The sequence below is a fragment of the Camelina sativa genome, chromosome 17 (assembly GCF_030686135.1).
Source record: "Camelina sativa cultivar CO46 ecotype springtype chromosome 17, ASM3068613v1".
NCBI lineage: Eukaryota > Viridiplantae > Streptophyta > Magnoliopsida > Brassicales > Brassicaceae > Camelina > Camelina sativa.
In genome coordinates, this window is record NC_141896.1 from 32,207,809 (window position 1) to 32,231,847 (window position 24,039).

The window sequence follows — 24,039 nt, forward strand, 5'->3', positions numbered from 1 at the left end:
GTAATGTGTTTAGGATGTGGATTTTAAAGCGAGGACGTATAAAAGGAGTTGTTTATCTCCTACCAGATTATCAAAGTTGATTAACTTTTCAGAGAATAATACTGCAATATAATTATATAATAATTGTTAGTTTTATGGTTTAAACCATATAACACCGCAATATAATTTATTTTTTATATAATATTTATTTAATCAATTTAATTAGATATGTCTATTCTCTGATACCGACAGTGTTAACAAAATAATGAAATGATGTTTTATCCGTATAACACCAAATTAATGATATTTTTTAATTTATATAAATATTGATAAAATTCGTCCTGCTATATAAACCTGTCTCGAGATATTTTAACTCACACTATATCATCTTATTTTTTAATATTTATTGTGTATCTACGGTATAATATTTATCATATTTAGCTTTTTAAAAGTTTTAAATATTTATCATATTTAACCTTTTAAAAATCTTTAAAATAAAGAACTGGAATAAACTAAATAAAAGTTTTAAAGTTTGAATGCATGATAAATCAAGCTTTCTACTCATTTGTATTCAGAATTAGTTTGGTCTCTTTTATAGTATGACTCTGAACCATTGCCCAATTTTTTTAGACGATATTGTACCGTATGTTTTAATTCATCTATTGAGTAATATATGTCCGTTTTTAAAATACGTCATATGCAGAAAAAATTACAATTTTTATTAACTAAATGTATTATAGAATAATTCAAGATAATTTAAATATAAATTCAAATAAAAATGAAAGGGAATCATATATTTATGTTTGAATGAGGTAGAAATATTTATTTATTTTTTTTAAATCTTACCTATAATTAATTTTGAAATTTTTGGTAATTAATATTAAAGTTTAATGCATTGAATGCTAACTGTTTCCAAAATGATTTTTTTGTTAAAAATTACTGCAAAAAATACTATTATAGATTTATTTTTCAAGTGCGTGAAGCATGCATATTAGAAATGAGACAAATTATATATCAAAAGCCAACAAATTTATTTATTACTGTATTAGAATCCGTTTGGTTTGGTTTGGTTTGGTTCGATTCGATTTTAAGTGGCAAAGGTTTAAAGAGATTCGATTTCGCCGATTTGTGAAATCGGTAACGTACTTATTCTCCGGTGTGTGCACAAAAACTAATGTTGTCCCTTTTTTTTTTTTTTTAAGAATTATTTGAGAGAGAGAGTCTTCTTCAACAATCTAACATGGTGCTGTGTTATAGAAGACAGTGAGAGAAACCCTAGACCCCAAAGAAGAATCGTGCCTACCACACTCTCTCTCGGAATCATCTTCTTCCTCGCGACGAAGTCAAAAAGAGGAGGGTCCTTTCTCAGTTTTCTGTTCAATTCTCCCAATTTGAAATTTCTACTGTTCTTTCGAAGGTAATTTTCACCACAAAATTGTCATTGTTACGATCAACTTGTCTTCTCTTTGTTTCGATCAATTTTGAATCCGTTTGCGGTGATGAAATAACCGTTGTTGTTAGATTTTCACAATTGAACTCTGATGACGACGACGGCGGAAACTGGACAATCCTCTGGTTCGAAACCTTCTGGTGATGATGATACATGGGCTAAACTGGGTTAGTGTCTCGGTGACTTCTCTATTTCGTTACTCAGATCGATTTTTACGAATTTAGTTATCGACTGTTTCCATGGCACTGTTCATATTTGGGTCTTTTTTACTGATTCGATTCCACATTTGCAGTTCCTCTCGACACCAAATTCTCAGATATTGAGATTAAGTGCGATGATATGGTTATATGCTCTGAGATTAAACCGTCTTCCTTAGAAAAACACGAATGGTGCAGAATAACAAAGAATTTGGGTCAAGGCTTTGCCACTATACATAATCAGAGGTTTGCCGATAACTATTTATTTAAGTGACCTTCACTTGCAACTCCTTGTTGTTTGTATGTACTAGGTAGGAAAAGTTCTTTTCAAGTTTACTAAGACTATTAGAAATTTACTATTTCTAAATCGAATAGGAAATGTTCTTTCGTAATCTAGACTGGGAAACCAAAGAGGCAAAGATCATTGTATCAAACCAGCGTATGATACATTGTTAACTAGCTTCGAGTTTCACTTCTTTTTTCTTCTGCTCATTTTGATTAAATTGATCTCTTTATTTCTGGCTACACAATTTCTATCAGTCTTTTTGCGTATTCTTGTTTGTCTTCTTAGTTTACCATCACATCTGTTTATTTGGATTTGTTTGCGATTTTCTGAATTGTGGTGTTTTCTAGTTCCGATGCTATACTTGTTGACGAGGCTGTCATCATGAAAGATTGTGCTGCTGATATCATGAGTGGGTCTGAAATCGTTCCTGGCCCTGAAGGACAAGGTTAGACCGGCTTGCCTTTCTACCTTTCTATCTTTTTAAGTGCTGTTGATACCAATTATTTCCCAAAGCCTAATTGTTTTCATCTAGAAAATGGAATGCTTAATTGTGATAGTCGAGGGCAATGAAATGCTGCACTTAAAAAGATAATAATATGTGGTGTATTCTTGTTACATTGTATCTATGTTGGAAGAAAGTAATTGGTATGAATGTTTCTCATTTAAGTAGTTCTGAGCCTCTCATAAGGAAGCTGAAGTTACGTTTTGTATATATTTTCAACCTTGATTTTGTTCAATTTGTTAGGGTACTTGCAGTACAGATTTACAATAATGCCTGCTCGAGAATCCAGGACCCAGCTATTAAAGGTGCTCTCTATGACAACCACTTATAGTCCATATTCCATAACCCTACCTTTTTTGAAATTTATGTCGAATTTCTTATCTCTCTCTTTGAAATTCCTTTTCCAGATTTCTATAGATCCTGAACATGCGAAATGCAGTATCTGCTTAAACATATGGCATGATGTTGTCACAGCTGCACCTTGCCTTCACAATTTCTGGTCTGCCATTTGTTGATTTTGTTTAGTTCTCATTTATGACAGGCATATTTCACTCTATTGCTAGTTGATGAATGATGTGTTCTGCCTCCAGTAATGGCTGTTTTTCAGAATGGATGCGGAGATCGAAAGCAAAACATCAACATGTGTTATGTCCACAATGCAGAACAACAGTACAATATGTGGGAAAAAATCATTTTCTTAAAAACATACAAGAGGTAGAATTATCTGCATTTTCTTCATTTACACTTTACATATAAACGTTCTTTCCATTGGTAATTCTTCTCCTAGAGAACCTTTTTCATATATTCTTGTGCTTCATTCACGCTTGAGCTTTTGATGACTATTTCATTCCCTCTTATGTTAGGATATATTAAGCGCGGATGCTGCACTGAGGCGGCCAGCTGAAGATATTGCAGTGTTGGACTCATCTGCATCGATACAATCAAATCTTGTAAGTATTTTCTGCAATATCTTCTATTAAGTAATTGTTGTTAGAAGTATATAAAGGCTTTGTTATCAAAATGATTATGTCTGCTGCACATTGACTTTTTGGTGTAAGTCACTAATGAATCATTACCATTTCTTAAACACGCTATTGGTATTACTGGTGCAACTAATCGTGGTTATATGTACCTTTTTTTTTGGTCAACGTCGTGGTTATATGTACCTGTGATGCTTTCTTGAACACTACAATTGACATATGTTTTAGATAATTGGGAGCAAGAGAAAACGTCGTTCGAATATGCTCTCGCCCCCACTTGAGGAAAGAGATAGCATGCATTTGCAATGCCCACAATGTGGTAATATAGATTTATCTGGATGTTTGCTTCTTATATTTTCACAATATATAAGTCAATATGTATCATGCATTAGACTGCTTAATTAACGTTGGTTCATCGGGCGAGGAGGTGAAGTGGGATAATTAGTAACGAGTAATTGATTATAATTTTTCTAGAAGATTATATAGACTATGAGTGGGACTCGACGGTGGATATTGGGTTCGATCAGCCCTTATAAGCTAGATTTCCTTTGAAGTATCTAAAATTCTGTCATCTACCATTTACCACTTTTTAGTAGTGTGATCCACTATATCGTCTTTGTTAGTCTTTACAACAACAATCCGTAACTGTAAATCTTTAAAATGTATTGATTTTTCAAATTAGCTGTACTGTAAGGACCTGACGTGTGGTACAAATTTTGTTGATGGCAGATAAACTTTAAAACTAGAACTTGAAACCCATTTTTCAGATCTCTCTACTTGATATTCTCCTATTTCATCGAACGTAAATTGACTCAAAAGAAACCAAAAAATAAATAGATTCTAGTCCTAGTAAAGAATGAATGTAGTACTTGAGAAAAGGGAAATCTTAAATAGACGAGGACGGGAGGTACAATAGAAAAAATACTGTCATTAATGGTTTTGGTCTCAGCATTCCTGTCTTCTGGAAGTTGATTTATTATTTTATGTCATTGGCTCTGTTCTCAGTTGCTAATATTGGTGGTTATCGGTGTGAACATCATGGTGCACATTTGCAATGCCACCTGTGTCAAGGAATGATGCCCTTCAGAGCCAATCTCCAAGTGCCATTACACTGTAAGTGGCAATACATGCTTCTTTATTTTGCATTGTTCACAGTTTAAAGAGTTTAGCATTTAGCTCTCGAGACTGGTTGCTATATTTTATCCCCCCTTTTGATATTGTAAGTTTATTGTTGTTCTTGCTTGCATTGCTTCGTTAGGAAAATTGGTATTAAGTAAATAGATGCATGATGTTTGTCCTGATGGTGACTATGTTTTGTACTGATGTCTTATATGTCCTAAAGTGGGTAAAAAAAACATTGGGGGTGCGGGTAGAATACAGAGAAGAATATTTTTCTGTTTCTTAGAGCTGAATATTGAAAGGTGTGACTGATAGTGACTATACTAATATCAACCTGTTCAGTAGGAGTAGGACAGGAGTCTCTGAAAATATTATATATACCCACTTAATGCTAGTTTATTGCAGGCAAGGGATGCGATAGGCCGTTTTGTGGTGCTTATTGGAGTTCCGAAAATGTTACACAAGGTGTATCTAGTCCAGTATGCAGTCGTGACACTTTCAGACCTGTAGGTTGAGCTACGATTGTCCAATATTTACCCATGTTAGTTATGTTGTGTAAGATTAGAGTGATTTAGTTAAGACTGATATCCTTAAACTTTGACTTGATCTTACATTTTCTTTTCTATCTATGAGGTACTGCAATGAAAAATTTCCCTGTGGTTAGGAATTATGACTAAGATAGTTTTGTTTTGTTGTTTTCGTAAGTTTTTTAGATTTACCTAGTGGTTTCCCTTCTCCTCCAGTTGCTTGCATGATAATATGTTCATTATATATATATTACAATTTATTCCTCTCTTTTCTCATTATTTCTTACTAATATTTGCAGATCTCGGAACGCACAGTTACAAGGATTCCATCCATAACCCATGAAATGAATCGCCATGAACAAGATGTAAGGAATTAATTTCCTTAACAGACTACTGGACTGTCTTTCTTTTTGGTGACATTCTCTTTGGATTTTGTAGATAACCCAAAGATGCATTGTCCACATGGGAAAAACTGTGCCGGATGTTGTAGCAGAGTGGTTCATGCGTTTCAGCAATAGAGAAATCGGTAATCTCAAGATTCCCAGCTTAGCTATAGCACATTAAGAAACGTTAGATGTTAAAAACAACTGAACTTGATGTACCACATTGAGCTCTACCATGAAATAGTTCTTATCATTCTTGATTCCCTCATGTCTTATGTATTGATTTGTAATGATGTCTTTTTATCCAGACCGCTCGAGAATGCCTCTAAATCATGCTGAGATGATAACTGCATCAACACATGTTTGCAAGTAAGTTAATGGTCTAGGGTGTATACTCTTCTGATTTATGGTCCTTTAAGTGTCTTTCGATTGTGATGAGAGATTGTGATGTATGTTATCTTATACATGCAGTGATTGTTATGATAAGCTGGTGGGGTTCCTTTTATACTGGTTCCGGATAACACTACCTAGAAATCATTTGCCAGCGGATGTAGCAGCGAGGGAAGATTGTTGGTATGGATACGCATGTAGGACACAACACCACAACGAAGAACATGCTCGTAAACGCAACCATGTATGTCGTCCTACCAGAGGGAATCATCACTTTTAGTCCGTTTTTCATCTTTTGTTGACAGCTTTTGATTATATTTGGGGGATAAGTTACACTCAGATATATTGACTTATGGAAGTTAAAGTTCCATAACACGTGAGTATACATTTAGTGGTGTCTTCCTCACACTAACTTAAAAATGAGAGAACATGTTCTGATCCATGTTGTTGAGAACATCCTCTGATCCATGTTATTTCTTAAAAGTACTATAATTTTTGTTCTTTTTTTTCCTTGATCAGCTCTTTTAGATCACCATTGCTACCTTTATAATCCCCACTAACGCCTCTACAAGATTTTAACTCTCGACAACTTCCGCCTCCACCAGATATGTAAATCTCTGTTATTATCTCTTTCAAATCCATCACCGTCACCTCAATAACCACCACCACCTCATCCTTATCCACCACCATTATCATGATAGCATTAGAGGCTGGATCTCTTTTCGTTGTCGGAAATTCGTTCACACCGGAATTGTTCGTTGTTGCCAGTCTCATCTTTAAAAACAAATGTATCATTTTATAAAAACTATAGATTGAAGGGTTAATTTGGTTTTAACCCAACCATAACCTTCCACAAAAAGAGTCATTTACCTGGAAAAAACTGAACCATAGTCATTTTATTAGGTTTTCTTTAGAATTAGGCTATTAGTAATAGAGAATTTAGCCAAATATGCCATGTACATTACCAATCTTTTTGGCCAATGCCACATTTCCCAAATCTTTTTTCCGCCTACCACAACTTATAGACAAAAAAAGAAAGAGAAATCTAACAATTGTGCAATGCACAATAACAACTGTTAAGAGCAATTCCACTTTCGGGAATTCATTTTCCCGCTTGTCATCGACGTGAAGGAGAAAGACGTTTTTACCCTCGCTTGTTTTGCAGAGAGAAAAAAAAAATAAGATTTGACACGCATACATACATTTATTAGGAGAATTTTTTTTTTTGTCAAACAATTATAAAAAACTTTTCATATTCTCTTCTCCTCTTTCTCGGCGACTAAAACCATACTCACTCCATCACTTTGACGCTGGCAATAATGGATCGACAACCTACTCTCAAAACCTTCCTCCAAATGATTCTTCGACCACGTGCACCGTCTCTTCCGCCTGACAAACAAGGCAAGGTCCCTATTTCTGAAATTCTCCCTATTGAATCTAGCTATGGAAGTCGTCCATCTCTATTTGTCGCATCCATCTCTTTTTGTCGGTACTATGTTATCTTTGTTGTATGGTGCTTTCTGAAGGTATATTTTTTTTCATCCAGTGTTGACGACACCTTCATAGTGGCGACAAACCACCAAGTCAACCTTCTCGGTGGACCCATCATGTAAAGTCTTCACAGTTGTCCCTCTACGGATGTTGTCTATCGATAGCAAGAAATAATGGTCCCTCGTGTATCAACATTCTGTGGACCAAATCCGGTAGGGTTTGAACAAAAATGTCTATTATTAACGAACCATTTGTCTGTCGTGTAGAACTCATGTAAGCCCAATGGACCAGATCCAAAGTCCACCCAGGTGTGCCTATCTCGCTTCTTAAATTGTCAATCATTTAATTAAACCGATTCAGATCTAATAATCATTTTGCTCGTGTAGATCTCTTGTCAATCAGACGGACCAAATCCACATCCAACCAAGGTAATGTTCCCGAGATTATGTCCTTCTAAATTCTTTCATTGCTCAGATTTGATTTGTAATTTATCCAACCTCTCCACTACTAATAATTATTTTCGATCGTTCAGCTCTCTTTTGGATCCAACCCAGGTAATGTCTAGATAAATGATTTTGTCCGTCCAAAATCTTTTATTGCTCATAAGTTATTTGTTATTTTGTATAAGCTTTTGTAGTTCCTTTTGTGCAATGTACTTCCTTTTCGATTATCACTCTTGTTGTACTTTTGTTAAAGTTTGTCTAATCATCATGTCACGAACATATTTTCTATCCTAATTGTTTCTTCACTTAGTTGTCTGATGAACAAGTTTGTATATAGATTCTTGTCCCTGCACTTGTAGTTTATATGTTGTCTATTGAACCTACAGTTTTGAGATCTTGTCGTTTTTGTCCACCGGCCTAGTAGTTATGGTCTATCGACATGCAACTTGGTTCTATTCTTTTTTATTCTTTCAATTAGACTGAATATACCTTACTATGAGTATTTGCCAACCACACAATCACCAAAATTCTCAGCAAGAATAACAGCAAATATTGCACATATTGTCTATCATAATTTTGGTCCCAGACTAGTGAACCAAACAAATTGTCCAAAATTCCCCAATAACTCGTCTACCATATACTCACAAACGAGTAGACCAAATAAATAGTCCACAAATTATCTAATAACCTATCTATCGTTTGGTTATGTTACCTTATATATTTAATGCCCGCATGAGACCACTTCAACAAATGCTTATTTTTTTTTTTTAGGGGTCATCAAAATCGTACTCCCCTCATTAATGCTCTCCTTTGATAGCCACAAAACAGTCCCATCCATCATCAATGCCAACTCCTTCTATTAAGTAAGGGCAATATCCTCTTTTCACGTTATGCCACAATTATGGTAAGTGACACTGCTCGAAAGGGAAAGAGGAAAATGACAATTCCCGAAACTTTAGTTTTGAAAATAGTATTTCTCACTAAAATCCCTCAAAAAAACATTATACCTTTTTGCAACTCAAACATAATAAACCAACGATATTTTTTTTTTGTTTTCCTTAAGTTTAAACTTTCTCTCTCTCCAAACCTCCGCCAGCCAGTCAGGTTTGGGCTCTGTCGCAATTTCCGACGGCCCTCGGCATTTTCCCTTTGGACTCAGTTTTGACAATACATGGATTTTCGTTTTTGGCGGTTTACAGATGTTCCCTCACAGGAAATCTTTCTTTGGATTCTGTGGTATATCTGGAAAGCACGTAATGATAAACCTTTTAGTAATATGGATTCAAATCCTTTTGCAATTTTGCGTTTAGCGGAGGATAAGGCAAAAGCCTGGATTCTGGCTCAGACAGCGGATATGGTACCACCATTGGATATTAACCTTCTGGTTGGACCTTGTGGAGGTGGGGGATTAGGGGTTCCTAGGTATTTGTTGAGTTATCTTTGTTTTGTAGATGGGTCTTGGAAAGCGACAGATTGATATGCTGGTAGTGGATGGTTTTGCATGTCGCCTAGGGGAGACGACCCTACTATGGGAGCAGCCAACCTTCGCCGTAGTCTTTCACCTCTTCATGCTGAGATTGAAGCCTTTATATGGGCTACTATGTGTTGTATGATTGGGACGGATAACCAATCTGCCGTCTTCCTCACCGACTGCTCCGACTTGGTGAAGATGGTGTCTTCGCCTTCCGAGTGGCCAGCTTTTACGCCTTATTTGGAGGACATACAGGCGGATAAAGAGGAGTTTGGTTCTTTTTCATTACTCTACGTTCCTCACTCTCAAAATGGTAAAGCGGATAATCTAGCGCGACGTGTTCGTTCAGTTTCACACTTAGTTACCTATGTAAACAATGTTCCTTCATATTGGCTTGTTTTAGCCAATTACTCTGTTTTCAAAAAAAAAAACCTTCATCTTTCTCCAAGCCACCATTTTTTCTCCGAACCTTAAATTTTCTCTTTCCAAACTTTCAACTCTCTCATTTCAACCATCCATCTCATTCAGTTGCCCCTAGAAATTTATGATTCAAAAGACACATGTGTTGCACCTCTGGTGGACCAGATCTAGTTTCCAACTAGGTTATAGGCAACCAAATTTATGTATTTTGTCTCTCGATAGACAAAATCCGGTGGACCAGAATGGTAAACCAGATCCGGTGGACCAAATTTAGTAAACCAGACTGATAGACCAAACTTGTCCATTTTACTAAGTACTCTTCTCCATCACGCAGATCTTCTAAAGCCACAAGTGATTGACCAAATGATTAACAAGTAATGCACCTTAGGAAGATGTCATCCACAATCATGCCATGTTTACACTTCAAAGCACATATTTGTTAGAAGAACCAGATCTGGTGGAGCAAATTCTGTAGACGAGGCGACCAAACAAATTGTCCATAATTTCCCTAGTTAGAATTACGAGAATATGCACCAATTACACAAAGGGATTTTAGTTGAGAGTAAGACATTTAGTTAAAATCTTTTCTATTCTACCACAAGAGAAAACTCCTTTCTTGTATTACCACAAGAGGCATTTAAAAAGTCATATATGCCCTCTTCTTTATAAGCGAAACTGAAACTAATTGTGTCCTTTTTATGACACCGTATAAACATGAGGCGACATTGTATAGTTACAATATTGACATTTTATTTGAGCAAAAGAAATGAGCTGTAAATGTTTTGAACAAGAAAAAAAAAAAGCTAATAGAGAGGAAAGGTGTAATAACAAGGTAGACATGAATTTTTCTTTTTTGTAGATAAGTTTTATTGTTGATTCTCGTAGACAAATTCTAAATTTTTGGGGCTATAGACAAGTTATTTTTGATGAATTTCTAGAAAAGGTATTTTTGTAGACAGGGTTGAGCCGATAAACAAATTATCAAGTTCATTTTGACAGATAAATTCCAATTTATTGGGTTTGTGGACTAGTTGTTATTGCTTAGTTTGTAGACAAGTTGCTTTTGATGGGTCTATAAAGAAGTTATTTTTTTTTTATGGGTGTTAAAGAAATTTTTTTTTTCTTAGGTCCGTTTAGAAATTGTTATTGTTGTTTTTGGAAGACAAGTTCTTACTTGTTCGGATTTTAGACAAATTGATATGTTTTTGTAGAGAAGTTGGTTTTGTTGTTTGTGGACAAGTTTTAATTTATTAAGTCTGTATACAAGTTAAAAAATTTTTGGTAGACAACTTAGTTTTGTTGTTTTGGACAACATTCAATTTTTTTGGTCTATAAAATTGAATCTTGACAACAAAGTAAGATCGTAGTGGACAAATATGGAATAGATAGACAAGTCGTAAAGTATGTCCATCAAAATATTAGTTACATCACAAAATATTATATACATCACACAAAAATATCCTCTATTAGTAAATTTTCCTCGACTGCGGAACAAAAAAGCCAAAGTTTTGTGTTGGAGCTTTTGGATAGACAGCTAGAAAACAATGGAAATAAGGAGTTGTGTTTCTTGATTTTTGGTTTTTAGAGAAATGGAGAGACAAACAATGGAAGGAGAAAAGGTTAAGTGTTCTTCTATATACTTTAATTTAAAATTAGTCTAACAAATGATGAAAAGACAAGACACCAAAAGAAAAGTGTTGGTTCAGTTATGTCTAAAGTTGATCAGGATTAGTTTAGTCACTTAACGTTATGAATTTGATATTTTTGTAAAACAGGTATGCAATATGGTAGACCCAATAATTTTTTTTTATAATTATTAGAAAACTCTTACACAAATTCTGGAGAGAAATTAAGATATTAAGCATGAGTTAATGTAGTATTCTCTCTCTTCCATGACAAGTTTTTCTTTCTTGTGCTTCTAATTTCAATTTAGCCTTTCACCGGATTTTCTCTCCTTCTAACGATTGAGTCTCTCTCCATATTACTGGATTCTTTTTATCTTTCGACTTATCTCGACTTGATCTATGTCACCGACCCTCCAACAAACGAAAAAAATATTTCTTGTTAAATCTAATTTTTCTTTACTTTTCCTTTTTCGTCATTGGAATCTTCTTTTTTTTTTCTCTCCAGTTAACACGAACGAGTCTATTTTGTAAATAACTTTACTTTTTTCCAACTGCATTTGCTATTTACTTCAATATAACAAGTTTTTTATAAGTTAAACGCTATTTAGAAAACATGCTATTCTTTTCCATAAACATGTTTTTTTTGGAAAACACATTTATGTTTTGACAAATAACATGTTATTCAATTAAAATGTTTACATGCTATTTTCTAAAATCTTACGAAAATTGTCTCTTTTCCATCTTTACCACCAAATCTTTTTATCCTTTTGTCCAACTCCAAACCAACTCAATCTTTATGTAAGATGGGTATAGTTATTGACTTATTTCCCCATTAAAATAAAATCCATTACTGTTATAAACTGGATAATTACTGATGTGATTATCCATCACTTAAAACCTATCTCTTTCTACTATTTTATTATTTACTTCTACTCTAACTAACTTGTACTTATCCTATTTTAGCTTGGGCACAAAGCTACTGTGGTATATATATATATATGTGCGATCATTGTTGTAAGAAGTAGAAGTAGAGAGAGTGAAGTAATAACACTAATGTTTCATTGTTGTATCTCTCTGCCTCCACTCTCGATCTCTTTCTCCCTTTATTATAGTATATACTATCATACATATGTATATACACATATACATATATAATATACTATTTTTATATATTTGCGTTATGTTTTATAACACGTTATCAGAACGATGTCTTTACCGCTGCAGATTTTAAATTTATATTGTTTCGATTTATGTTTATAGAACATATATATTATAGACATCGTGAAATTATACCTTTTTCCGGATTGATCGTCATAAGTTGTAGGCATTGCTTCCTTTTTGATCAAATCTATAGCTAAATCATATCCGAATAGATGGTTAAATGGTAGGCTCTGCCTCCTTTACGATCAAATAAAAGCTATGACTTTTTCTAGATAGATAGATCGTTATATATGGTAGGCTCTGCTTCCTTTACGATCAAATAAAAGCTATTTCTTTTTCTGGATAGATAGATCGTTATATATGGTAGGCTATGCCTCCTTTACGATCAAAGAAAAGCTATGTCTTTTCCGGATAGATAGATCGTTATATATGGTAGGCTCTGCCTCCTTTACGATCAAATAAAAGCTATGTCTTTTCTGGATAGATAGATCGACTTCCAAAGACATCAGATTCATAGTTATCGATGTCTAGTGTTCTCCAAAGTCTCAAAGAAACTCATGGAATTTTAAAGACATTTTTTTCTTAATGAAATTATTATGTTGAGTCTATAAATAAATATGGTATCGCAAGATCGGCCATATTGGAGACACACATGTACATGATTATATCATACAAAAAGAAAGATGACAAAATAATAGTAAATATGAAATTATTTTATGCTTTAAGTATAACAATACCGGTCAAACCATCCCGGTCAATCAATGATATTAAAAATCATTGAGAATTTGTTCAGAGGAACAAAAGTTCTTTCAAAAGTATTGCATGTCCCCGTTCACATTTCATGAGGTTGTAAGCATTGCACTTCATTCATATTTAAGGTAACATCTAATTTATATTGAATTTATTTAAGTTTATTTAAATTCATTTAAATTTCTATTTATTGTTTATGGAGTCGATGGTTATATACCTCCTCCTTAATTCTGTAGTAGGCTATGCCTCCAGAATCATATAGTGTTGGCCCATTCATCATCCTTTTGGATCAACAAGCTCACTGTATATATGATGGTTTGATTTCTTTAATAAATCCCCAAATTAAAGCCCAAAAATAACCGATCTAAAAATAAGATTCGGTCAAAGATGAATGGTCATAAAAAGTCATCATCTTTAGAGGGGATAATACTAGTCCCACATCTCTATAAGGATCACAGATAATATATATGACCGAAATCGGTATGTTATTGATCCTAAAGTGGGATTCAGTACGAGATGAATAAACTCCAAGAGTTATCATCTCGAGGGGAAAATTAAAGGAATCCCACATCGACAATAAGTCGATAACCTTTGGTGAATTTGGCACCCCAGAGCGATATAACTTTGGTGAAGTCATATCCTATAGTTTATCACATATATATGTCGCATATGATAAAGTGGAACATCCATGATTTTCACTCTTGAAATGAGCTATAATGAATCGTTCATAGCGAAACCCTAAGAGATTGCAAAACGGTTCTTGGTGATTTAATCTCCATGTTAAAACATGGAACATGCAGTTTTGCATGTAGTCAATATTGTATATGACACCAACATTTTATAAAGAAATATTTCTCCCATGTTATGTATTCATGGTTGGAAATCAAATATTTCTCATTTTGAATCTTATGGGTGTGTGATATATATATTTTAAAATGCTCCTCCACACCGCATAAAAATATACCATCCAAAGAGGATGAAATATATAGATGCAGGAGATGAGTCTCCGCTCTAATAATATTGAGCCATCTTATGAGAGATGTGCCTCTTGCAAGATTTTCATATCATCATGTTGGATGATAAAGATCACATCACTATGGGGAAATCATAGAATAGTTTGGATCTTTGAACAAATGAATATAATGAATGTGAACTTGATTGTTCAAAAGTTCAAAAGACCACTATTCAAAATGTATACTGCAAATCAAATGCAAAAAGCTGATGAATGATATTTCATATTGATCCTCGCTTAAATGAATATGAACTTGTAGTTCTGAGAAATCTCACATCCCAGGTAAAAATGCTCCAATAAAATATGTCTCTGACGGATGATATACTAAGTCTATGACACATAAGAAACGTGATAGATTACTTTGGTTCCTAAGATAAATAAAATCCTCGAAAAGAAAAAGGAGCAAATTAAAAGGAGGATTATACTCTCAAAAGAGGAGGAAATGAACTTCTAAAGAGGAGTAGATAGACTCTTAAAGAAGAGCTAATAGACTCCTAGAGAGGAGCACATAAACTCCTAAGGAGGAGCAAAGATACTACTCAAGAGGAGCAGAAAAACCGATTGATATGGTTAATAACGAAATCATGTACCTGAATAAAATCATTTATATAATTATTAAAGAGATCTCGATTAACCATGTCATCACAGAAAATATGGAACCAAAGACATAATGTCGACAATAAAATGATATAGCGCAAATGTGATTAATGAGGATCATAAATCTCCGCTTTGTGAGCGTATAGAGATATATATTGGCCAATAAAGAGGTAATCAAGTCTATATTAAACTCGTATGAAAGACGGGTAATTTTTGGACTAGTGGTCCAAGCATCAAAATGGTATAATGATATAACAAAATGGTGTGTCGCGCCATGTTTTGTTAAAATACCTTATCAAACAAAATGGATGCTATATAAATGACTTGAAATATGCTTCATGGGATGCTTGAAGAGCTTATCCCAAAAAATATATGATATCGTAATTATGTTTTTGAAAACATAACAGTGATGATTTTAAACATCATCAAAACTCTTAAAGAGTTATTTGGAATAAAAGATCTTGGAAAGACAAATATGTCTCCAGATATTCCAAACTAAACATCTATCAAAATATATGTTATACTAATCACTTCTAAAGGAAGTCAAATATATATATACATATATATATATAGTTATATAAGATCATATATAAATGCTGACGAGCATTTATATATTTTATGAATTGTGCATAACATTTTCTACTAATCCCTTTGCAGCATATAACTCATTCTCTATGTAGATTTTGAGTATGAGTTAAAACGTATCTTCTATTGCAAAGGTATTAACTTGGGCTTAATATATTTTGGAGCCCCCAAGTTTGGTTTAGTTAGTTCTCCAGATGGAAGATCTATATCGGACTAATATAAAGATAAATCGCAAAACAACGATTTCACGACGTTTCAGTGATAGACTTTAGCCGTTGCTTGTTCAAGTCATGCCAAAATAATTGTGCTCATATGTCGTATCGAGAATCCCTAATGGCTCGGATGATGCCCGAACGTCAACCAATAGTTCTCTACCTAAGACTGGGGCCTCGTAACATGTTGGCGAAGAACTTCGAACTGAGGGTTTGATCAGCATCAACTAGTTAATGCTTGTTGAGATCCATTAGCAAGAAGCAACTGAAAGGCAACAACACTGACTCTGTTGTATATGTCACCCAAATCAAAGGAAGCTACACCAAGAGCGACAAAACAAGACATATTCCTCTCTTACACTCAAGAATTCGAGAAGAATAAGGAAGTTGATAGCCAGTCCATCAACTCAAGTAACAATGTAGCAGAGTTACTTACAAAGGTGCTTCCGACTACCTCATTCAGAATGCATTTTCAGAGATCAAAATGCATATTTTGAAGATGATACTTCCACGGGGAGAATATGATGATTCGCGTGGCTGCACTCTTTTTCCCTTATTATGGTTTTTATCCCACTGGATTTTTCCATGATAAGGTTTTTAACGAGGCAGCAAATAACACGCAAAATATCGATCTCAAAGAAGAATGTCAATGGTGAAGGTCTATCTCTCTTCAGAAGAATGAAGAGAATGATCGATACAGATCATCTACGGAAGATATGAAGAAAAGTAGACTCGTTTGTTCGAAGCAAAAAATGATCGATATGAGTCACCTACGAAACCTATGAAGAGAAAAAGACTCGTCTTTTCTAGGAGAAGATTGTGTCACTATACTTTTTTTCCTTTATCATGATATTTATCTTATATGGTTTTTCTATGATAAGGATTTTATCGAGGCAGTATACAATAAGTAAATGGTGATGGATAATTAAGGGGGAGTATTATAAAATGGATAATTATTGATGTGATTATCCATCACTTAAAACCTATCTCTTTCTACTATTTTATTATTTACTTCTACTCTAAGTAACTTGTATTTATCCTATTTTAACTTGGACACAAAGCTACTGTGGTATATATATATATATGTGCGATCATTGTTGTAAGAAGTAGAAGTAGAGAGTGAAGTAATAACACTAATGTTTCATTGTTGTATCTCTCTGCCTCCACTCTCGATCTCTTTCTCCGTTTATTATAGTATATACTATCATACATATGTATATACACATATACATATATAATATACTATTTCTATATATTTGCTTTATGTTTTATAACAATTACTTAATTTTCTTTGAATTTTTTTCTAGTTTCTTATATTAATCTAAAATTATTATGTAGTACTAGGAAATTATAATATATATATATATATATATATATATTTTATTTGATATATTATTCTCTTAAAAATAATTTTAGAAGAATTTTTCAAATTTTTTTAAAAATAATTGGCTCATTTGAGCTAATTTCCTTGTTGACAAAAAAAAAAAAAGAATTTTTCAAATTTTCTTTTCATTCATATTTTAATTTATTTTGTGTTATATTCTGCAACTACCTCATTACTACTATTCAGCCATTTGTTATCCAATCATAACCATAACTTAATCGTCTTCTCACGTTTATCTTTTAACCATTTTCTATGAAGTACATTGGTTTCAACTTCTAGATCAATTTTTGGTAGTTTGAACGTATATTCGAGTTTGTTTCAAATATTTGTATTTGCTTTTTTCGTTTATATCATTCATACATATTATCTTACCGAATACAAGTGTAACATAGATATGCATTCTGGGTACTACGATGCTTCAAATTAATCAATAGTGTGTATAAATCAAATTAATTTGGTAACTGGTAAGATAATATGTATGAATGATATCATTCAAATAGTGTGTCTTCCACGGTCTAACTCCAAATTCACTATATTTTGTAATTTTTAATCCCTAGTCTTCTTCCTCATCAAGGAGGTCAACATCAAAATCAAAAACCCTAATTGACGCCGCCTCTGATTCTCTTTTTCTTGCTTATAATTGTCACTAATCTTGCGGGAATTAACAAACCCATTACAGATGAATAAAAAATCAGTCATGTCAGCGCATATATATATTTTTATTGATAATTCAAAATCAGTCTTTAATATTCTTCTAAAACACTTTTTTTTATTCTTCACTAAAAAAAAAAAAAAAGAATCGATCAATAAAATTGAAAAAACATGGCTCAGAAGTGCTTGAAAGGTAATCACGAGATTAAAAAATAATCTCAATCATGTGATAAAAGGTCATTTTTTCTTCATCATCGCCACAATTAATATTTTTCTTTTCGTTCTCGCACCGAAAACCATCAACACAAATTGAAATCATTCAAAAAAAAAAAAAAAATCATAGTTTGAAATGATAAGGAGATTATCGTTTGTCTTAACAAAAAGAAAAGAAAAATCATATTTATGAAGATAAACGATAATTTCTTTTCATTTCAAAACATAATTTGGACAAAAAAAAAGCGAAACTTGAAGATTTTGTGTGTTTTCTGAATACAATTCTCAACCTTTCGGTTTCTATGCCTATTTATACTAACACACTAACTAGGGCAAAACCTTATTTTCAAAAGACCAAAGTAGCCCTAACAATGTTCTAATATTTCGAAACTACCCTTCATCGTTTCATCGGTGTCTCCGCCATTTTCTATCTCCAAGAAAAACATTGAATCTTCTTCTTCTTCGAAATTCTTAAGCCTTAAAAATTTTGGTAATTTATCTCGAAAAACATGATTTTTTCCATCGCAACAAGCTCTGTTTTGAACCCGAAGCTATATCATCACCATCATAGTAACCTCAACAGAAACAGAGCATCAGCATCTGTCCAGATGATAAACTCGGAGAATCACAAAAACCCAAGAAAGTAAAAGTTCTTTCTTTTCAATCTTAAGTCTCTCAGGAATTTTATCGAACACGTTATCTGCATTCCGCCATCAATGCATATAACACATACGCTGTTTTTTTTTGGCAGGTGCGAGTGTTTCGATCTCTACGATCAATTGGTTCCATACAAGAAAGCTTGGTCATGGCAAAAAAGCATTGTCAATGAGAAAAAAGCTCTGATTGAAAGAAACCAAGAGTGCCCTGATACAGTAATTTTATTACAGCATCCTCCAGTTTACACAATGGGAACTGGAAGTTCAGAGGATTATCTCAATTTTGATGTAAAGGATGCTCCTTTTGATATCTATCGAACTGAACGTGGTGGTGAAGTCACTTACCATGGTCCTGGTCAGGTAAAAACACAATTCAACTCTCATTTGTTTTTCTTACAATTCCATCAATAATGTTGTGTTGTTGTTGATAGTTGTAAGTTTGAATGTGATTGTTTGAAAATGTAGTTAGTTATGTATCCTATAATCAATCTCCGGAATCACAAGATGGATCTTCATTGGTACCTTAGGAAGCTTGAGGAAGTAGTCATTCGTGTTCTTTCCTCTGCTTTCTCCATCAAAGCTTCTCGTCTTGACGGTTTCACTGGAGTTTGGGTTGGTATGTTCCTCAATCTATCACTTTTGTTTTACTTTTTACTGTGATTTGATCTGATCGTGGCAGTGAAGTAATACATATATGTATTTTGTTTGGTTTGATCTCTTTGTGTATAGGCAACCAAAAACTGGCAGCGATAGGTATCCGTGTGTCGAAATGGATGACATATCATGGTCTAGCTCTTAATGTCACAACAGATTTAACACCGTTTAACTCAATAGTTCCATGTGGGATAAGAAACCGTGGGGTTGGAAGTGTAAAGGGTTTGATTGAGGTTGGAGAACACGTAAATGGGGACATGTGTTATACTAAGCTTGACGATTTGGAGTTGTTAGATATAGCACATGAGTCGTTACTAAAGGAATTCTCTGAAGTTTTCCAGCTTCAGATTGAAAAGAAAAAAGTATTGAAACTGGAAAGCTAAAGGATTTGTGTCAATGGTAACAACAAAATCTTTGAATTCTTAATCATATATGTTTTCAATTAGCATTTGTGAATCTTGTTCTTGATCAGAAATTTTTTATCTTTTCAGATTTGTTGACACACAAGTGATTTATGAGATAGTGGTTATGAAGGAGACTTTTTTGTGGACCAGTGCTAATAGGTAAACAGTGGTTTTATTGGCAGTTTGTGAAGTTGTTTGTGTGTGAGAGATTGGTCTCTCTATTTCTCTCTCCACATAGTGAGTTACCCTCCAAAGAAAGCTTATCTGTTTCTCGAACTGACCACAAAGGGATGGCTTTGGAGGCTGCTTTCTCCATGAGTTTTTGCTCCTTCCCTGTCCCTAAAGCAATCCCCTTTGAGAGAGAAACTTCATCTTTTCAACGAATCACCTCAAGAGTAAAGGGAATTGCGGGTGAGGGTGAAGTTCAAAGCTTTGTCGAACCCGAGAAAAGGATAAGCTTTGATGGAGTTGAGACCAAAGTGAAGGAAACTGCTCACAAAATGTTTGTTAAAACCGCTAAAAGAAACTTAGATGGTTCGAATGGTGGCAGATTAAAAGCCAGAGAACTTTCTTACCGCAGGGGAAACGAGAAAAACACCAATCCAGGTTCGGTAGTTAGAAAAGATACTACTTTACAACATATCTCGCCTTCTGGTCAGTCGACAAAGGTTAGAAGAGATAAGCCAGAGATTTCAGGTGAGAAGAAAGCTATTGCAGATAGAAGCAAAGCCTACGTAAAGCTGAAATCTTTAGAGAAAGAAGTGAGAGATGCAGGCTATGTACCAGACACAAAGTATGTTCTTCATGATATCGACGAAGAAGCTAAAGAGAAAGCATTGATGCATCACAGTGAACGTTTAGCTATCGCTTTCGGTCTTATAAACACGTCTCCAGGCACTACTATAAGGGTGATGAAGAATCTGAGGATATGCGGAGATTGCCATAACTTCATAAAGATATTATCGAGTATTGAAGATAGAGAGATCATTGTAAGAGATAACAAGAGGTTTCATCATTTTAGAGATGGTAGCTGTTCTTGTGGGGATTATTGGTAGAATTTTGTATGAAAAGATTGTTAATTTCAACCATATTCATTATACTAATTTTATATGCTCCTCCTCAACAAACATATCAATTGATCCTCTCAAAGACACCAAATTGAAATGTTCAGACCAATATTGAAAACTGAATGAAAAACTTAAACCAAAAAAATCAAATCGAAGCCAACCATAACATAAACGTTGAACACAAATGCTAGAAGGTACCAAACCCTTCAATCCTACATAATTACATCAGTGAAATGACAAACACTCTTAATTACATGAAAATATATAGTATATCACAATATGCATATCATCAATCACACTCTCTCTCTGTTTCACTTTGGCTTGCTAATTCTCTTTTCTTAGTAGCCTTGTACAAGGAATAAATATAAGATGCAAACCCAAGGATCCCAGCTAACAGAGCTCCTCCCTTAAACCAGTCAACATCATCATCCATAAACGAAAACGCCAACACAACGAAAATGTTAGCTAAAGGTGACGCAGAGAAGCTGACGACATTAGAGAAAAGAGAAGACGCTAAATACACAAGACCCACCAGCCCTAAAGACATTACTTGCCACGCAAGTGATAAACCGATAAGACTCAAAACGTAAAGCGGCTTCCCCTTTTTAAACGTCTCAAAATCTTCCTTGATATCTTTGAATTAACCGCTTATGAACAATCCAACCAAACATATCAACGTCGCAATCATAGAAGCGTTGGTTTGCATCAACATCACCGCGGAAACTCTACTGTTTGTGTTCGGTATGACCCTTTTGAACCCTAATTGCATGATACAAAGAGATAAAGAGAAGGCTACCGTGCCAAAGAGGCCACACCAAGCACCATAGCTCATTTTCGAACCTTCACCTTCGCAGGGATAATAGGCATCATCCGAGGATGTAATGCCTGTGGCAATTCCAGAAAGGACGATGGATAATATGATCCAACGGTTGAATTTGTGTTTGTTGATGATTGCTGTAAATATGGAAGTGAAGATCAACTGTGTTGTAAAGATCCAAAAGAAGAACACACAATGAGTTCTCCCTATCGCATAGAGTTGGCTATAAGCAGCAAAGAGGACACCGAGAGAGATGTAAAGAAGAAATAGTTTGACAAAAGACGAAGAAGATTGAGTTTCTCTATGGGTGGAGAACAAAGAACGCCATAAGAGAAGAAGCAACACTGTAAATGGAAATGCAGCGTTCTGGATAAAAGACTGAAGCCATGTGCCTTTAAATTGTTTAGGGTCATCACAAACATCTCGTCCTGTTTGGATGAAGTAGAAGTTAAGAAGAAGTGTGGCTAAAACACGTCCTGTTACAACCAAGCCCGAGCAGACAAATATACAAATCCACCAGTTTCGTTTCTTGATAATTTGAGGTATTGAAGTCGTTGCTCTTGGTTGATTCTCAACTCCAATATTAGCTTCTTCTTCTTCTTCTTGAAATAAAAGTATAAAACCAACAAAAACTCAAACTTGTATAAATTAAAACATTCATCGGTGTAATATCAATGTGCGAAACGTACGTACCTTGTGTGATTCGGTCCGGAGTTTCATCAGTGTGTAAACCCATGAAGTTCCTTGTGGAGGATGGAACGTAACTACAAATATATTAGAAGAATGTTTCACTCTAGATGGATTTTGTTTTGTCTCATACAAACATATAGGCAGCAATGAAGATTGCAACTAGAAAAAAAAAAATATAGCCATGACGTTGCATCACATATATTATGTATTATTTGATAGTACGGTCAACTAAGCAAAGATTAAAAGATACACAATCAAACATGCCAGCCAACAATACCCAACTGGTTTAGAATTTCAACGCGGTGCAAATGATTTTATAATGTCGTTCAAATGATATATTCATCGTAATGCTTCAAACCAAAAAAAAAAAAAAACAAAACGAAAATAATGAAATAAATATAATACACTAATTTTCAAATTGTACGTGGAGTCTTTCTCCCTTTATTAATTAGGAAAAATGTCATTTAAATCCCCAAGTTAGCATTTTCGTTGATTTAAATCACGAAATTTTTATTTATTGAAAAAAATCCTTACTTTTTTCTTGACTTCTATTTAAATCATAAAGTCTTGTTGACTTCGCCGTTTGAAGCACAACATTAACTGGCTAGACAGAGATATTAAACGGGGTTAATTAGACGTTAACGAGATCCGTTAGTTGGTAAAACGACGTCGTTTTTTTTTTTAATTACATCCTCAAATCGAACCCGATTATCAATTCCTTTAATATATATATATATATATATATATATATATATATAAATGTCTAATGATTATGTTCTATTACAAATGAATAATAATAAGAAATTACATGATCGCTTTCTATTTTCTTGTTTAATTATTATATGAGTTATTTAATTGATCAACATTCTTTCGTTTGTTGAATTCAACACAAATCCATCTCTTTCGTTTGTTGAATTCAACACAAATCCATAATGAAAAAGAAATACTACAAAATATTCGGCTATAGTGGAAAAGTACGAGAACTTAATTTGATTAGCACCGCAATTCGACTCCTCGGCCTCGAGTTTCATCCGTAAGAAATGCCACATACGTTTACAAACATGAAACATGATTTTCCAACCAAGATGATGACAGATCAGAAGTTGAGCAGACTGCATGAGACAAACCATTTGTCCTCTATAGGTCATACGGCTAATTTGACTCAACTCATGAATCAGGTCTCCAAATTCAGGTTAGTTGATAATTCTATAAACACTCTTCTCGTCATTTTATTAAGTGTGGTCCAACTTAAAATTAATTGGTAATGAGTAGAAAGAATTTTGAACTATATATATGTTAGTTCTAAATGTCGCTAAAGTTTCGATATTGACCATTTTAATACACCCTCCTCGCACGCTTATGACAATTCCATTAGAACTACTCACTGTTCTGTAAAATGTGAAATTATAGATTTATTTTTTAAAGCAGATATCAATACATTTGATTATATAATTGTAGAAAAATAAAGTCATAGAGATTTTTTGAGAAACTTTACAAAATTATAGAAAATTCTCTAGTAGTCATTTAAATTCTCACTTATTCATTTTCTATAATTTTATTAAAGTCACCAAAATCTATATATATTGGAATCTCCCGACCGCCATCTCTTAGTGGGTCCCATGTACAATCCTAGCTAGTTCATAGACTCACATTTTTATTGGACATCACGTTTTCTCACTAGGCCCATGAACCCATCAATATCTGATGGCCAATTTACTACGTCCAGAAGATTTTAAAAACTTGTTACTGTCTCTACAAATCACCATATGATCTTTCTCTGTGTTTATCCTCACTCGCACAGTTCTGACAGTTACTTCCCGAAAGATCACCCATCCTGAGACTACTCCAGCATAAGCCCCTTAACTATGAAGTTACACTACAAGAAAACATGGTTTTTACGACTACAGTTGGTGACTACAAATG

The 24,039-nt window shown here is 34.0% G+C and overlaps 2 protein-coding genes, 1 long non-coding RNA gene and 2 pseudogenes across 7 annotated transcripts; 4 read left to right on the forward strand and 1 right to left on the reverse strand.

The window, feature by feature from the left end:
• Positions 1–1,115: 1,115 nt before the first annotated feature.
• LOC104758050 (uncharacterized) lies at positions 1,116–6,323 on the forward strand. Of its 2 annotated transcripts, XM_087493576.1 has the most exons (15): positions 1,116–1,396; positions 1,501–1,596; positions 1,722–1,872; positions 2,260–2,357; positions 2,658–2,719; positions 2,822–2,913; positions 3,005–3,128; positions 3,278–3,364; positions 3,623–3,713; positions 4,400–4,507; positions 4,919–5,019; positions 5,340–5,405; positions 5,479–5,566; positions 5,732–5,792; positions 5,895–6,323. In XM_087493576.1, exons 2-15 carry the CDS (start codon positions 1,521–1,523, stop codon positions 6,091–6,093), a joined length of 1,404 nt encoding a protein of 467 aa, XP_087349702.1. In that variant the 5' UTR covers positions 1,116–1,396; positions 1,501–1,520; the 3' UTR covers positions 6,094–6,323. The 2 variants fall into 2 exon arrangements, 1 of the variants encoding a protein (XP_087349702.1); XR_015585640.1 differs by lacking the exon at positions 4,919–5,019.
• Positions 6,324–6,909: 586 nt separating this feature from the next.
• Positions 6,910–8,056, forward strand: LOC104758051 (uncharacterized). Of its 2 annotated transcripts, none has more exons than XR_015585641.1 (5): positions 6,910–7,214; positions 7,360–7,422; positions 7,571–7,612; positions 7,691–7,732; positions 7,837–8,056. It is a non-coding gene; the product is annotated as an uncharacterized LOC104758051 (long non-coding RNA). The 2 variants fall into 2 exon arrangements; XR_015585642.1 differs by having other exon boundaries at positions 7,048–7,219.
• A 9,566-nt stretch (positions 8,057–17,622) lies between these two features.
• LOC104758054 (octanoyltransferase LIP2p2, chloroplastic-like) lies at positions 17,623–20,645 on the forward strand. The gene is made up of 5 exons (XM_010480860.3): positions 17,623–18,471; positions 18,580–18,844; positions 18,950–19,100; positions 19,214–19,537; positions 19,630–20,645. Exons 1-4 carry the CDS (start codon positions 18,338–18,340, stop codon positions 19,519–19,521), a joined length of 858 nt encoding a protein of 285 aa, XP_010479162.1. The 5' UTR covers positions 17,623–18,337; the 3' UTR covers positions 19,522–19,537; positions 19,630–20,645.
• LOC104758053 (pentatricopeptide repeat-containing protein DWY1, chloroplastic pseudogene) lies at positions 19,833–20,645 on the forward strand (annotated as a pseudogene). The gene has a single exon (XR_015585644.1). The product of XR_015585644.1 is annotated as a pentatricopeptide repeat-containing protein DWY1, chloroplastic pseudogene (transcript).
• Positions 20,646–20,720: 75 nt separating this feature from the next.
• Positions 20,721–22,232, reverse strand: LOC104758052 (putative purine permease 20; annotated as a pseudogene). Its single transcript, XR_015585643.1, has 2 exons — positions 22,120–22,232; positions 20,721–22,028 (listed from the first exon to the last, which is right to left on the reverse strand). The product of XR_015585643.1 is annotated as a putative purine permease 20 (transcript).
• Between the last annotated feature and the right edge of the window lie 1,807 nt (positions 22,233–24,039).

Excerpts from the sequence above, each read along its gene's own strand:
- LOC104758054 (XM_010480860.3), top strand. The coding sequence starts at position 18,338 with ATGATTTTTTCCATCGCAACAAGCTCTGTTTTGAACCCGAAGCTATAT. Across the intron at positions 18,845-18,949 it reads CTTACCATGGTCCTGGTCAG|TTAGTTATGTATCCTATAAT; the intron begins GTAAAAACACAA and ends TTGAAAATGTAG. Across the intron at positions 19,101-19,213 it reads TTTCACTGGAGTTTGGGTTG|GCAACCAAAAACTGGCAGCG; the intron begins GTATGTTCCTCA and ends CTTTGTGTATAG.
- LOC104758050 (XM_087493576.1), top strand. The coding sequence starts at position 1,521 with ATGACGACGACGGCGGAAACTGGACAATCCTCTGGTTCGAAACCTTCT. Across the intron at positions 3,129-3,277 it reads TTCTTAAAAACATACAAGAG|GATATATTAAGCGCGGATGC; the intron begins GTAGAATTATCT and ends CTCTTATGTTAG. Across the intron at positions 5,020-5,339 it reads GTCGTGACACTTTCAGACCT|ATCTCGGAACGCACAGTTAC; the intron begins GTAGGTTGAGCT and ends TAATATTTGCAG.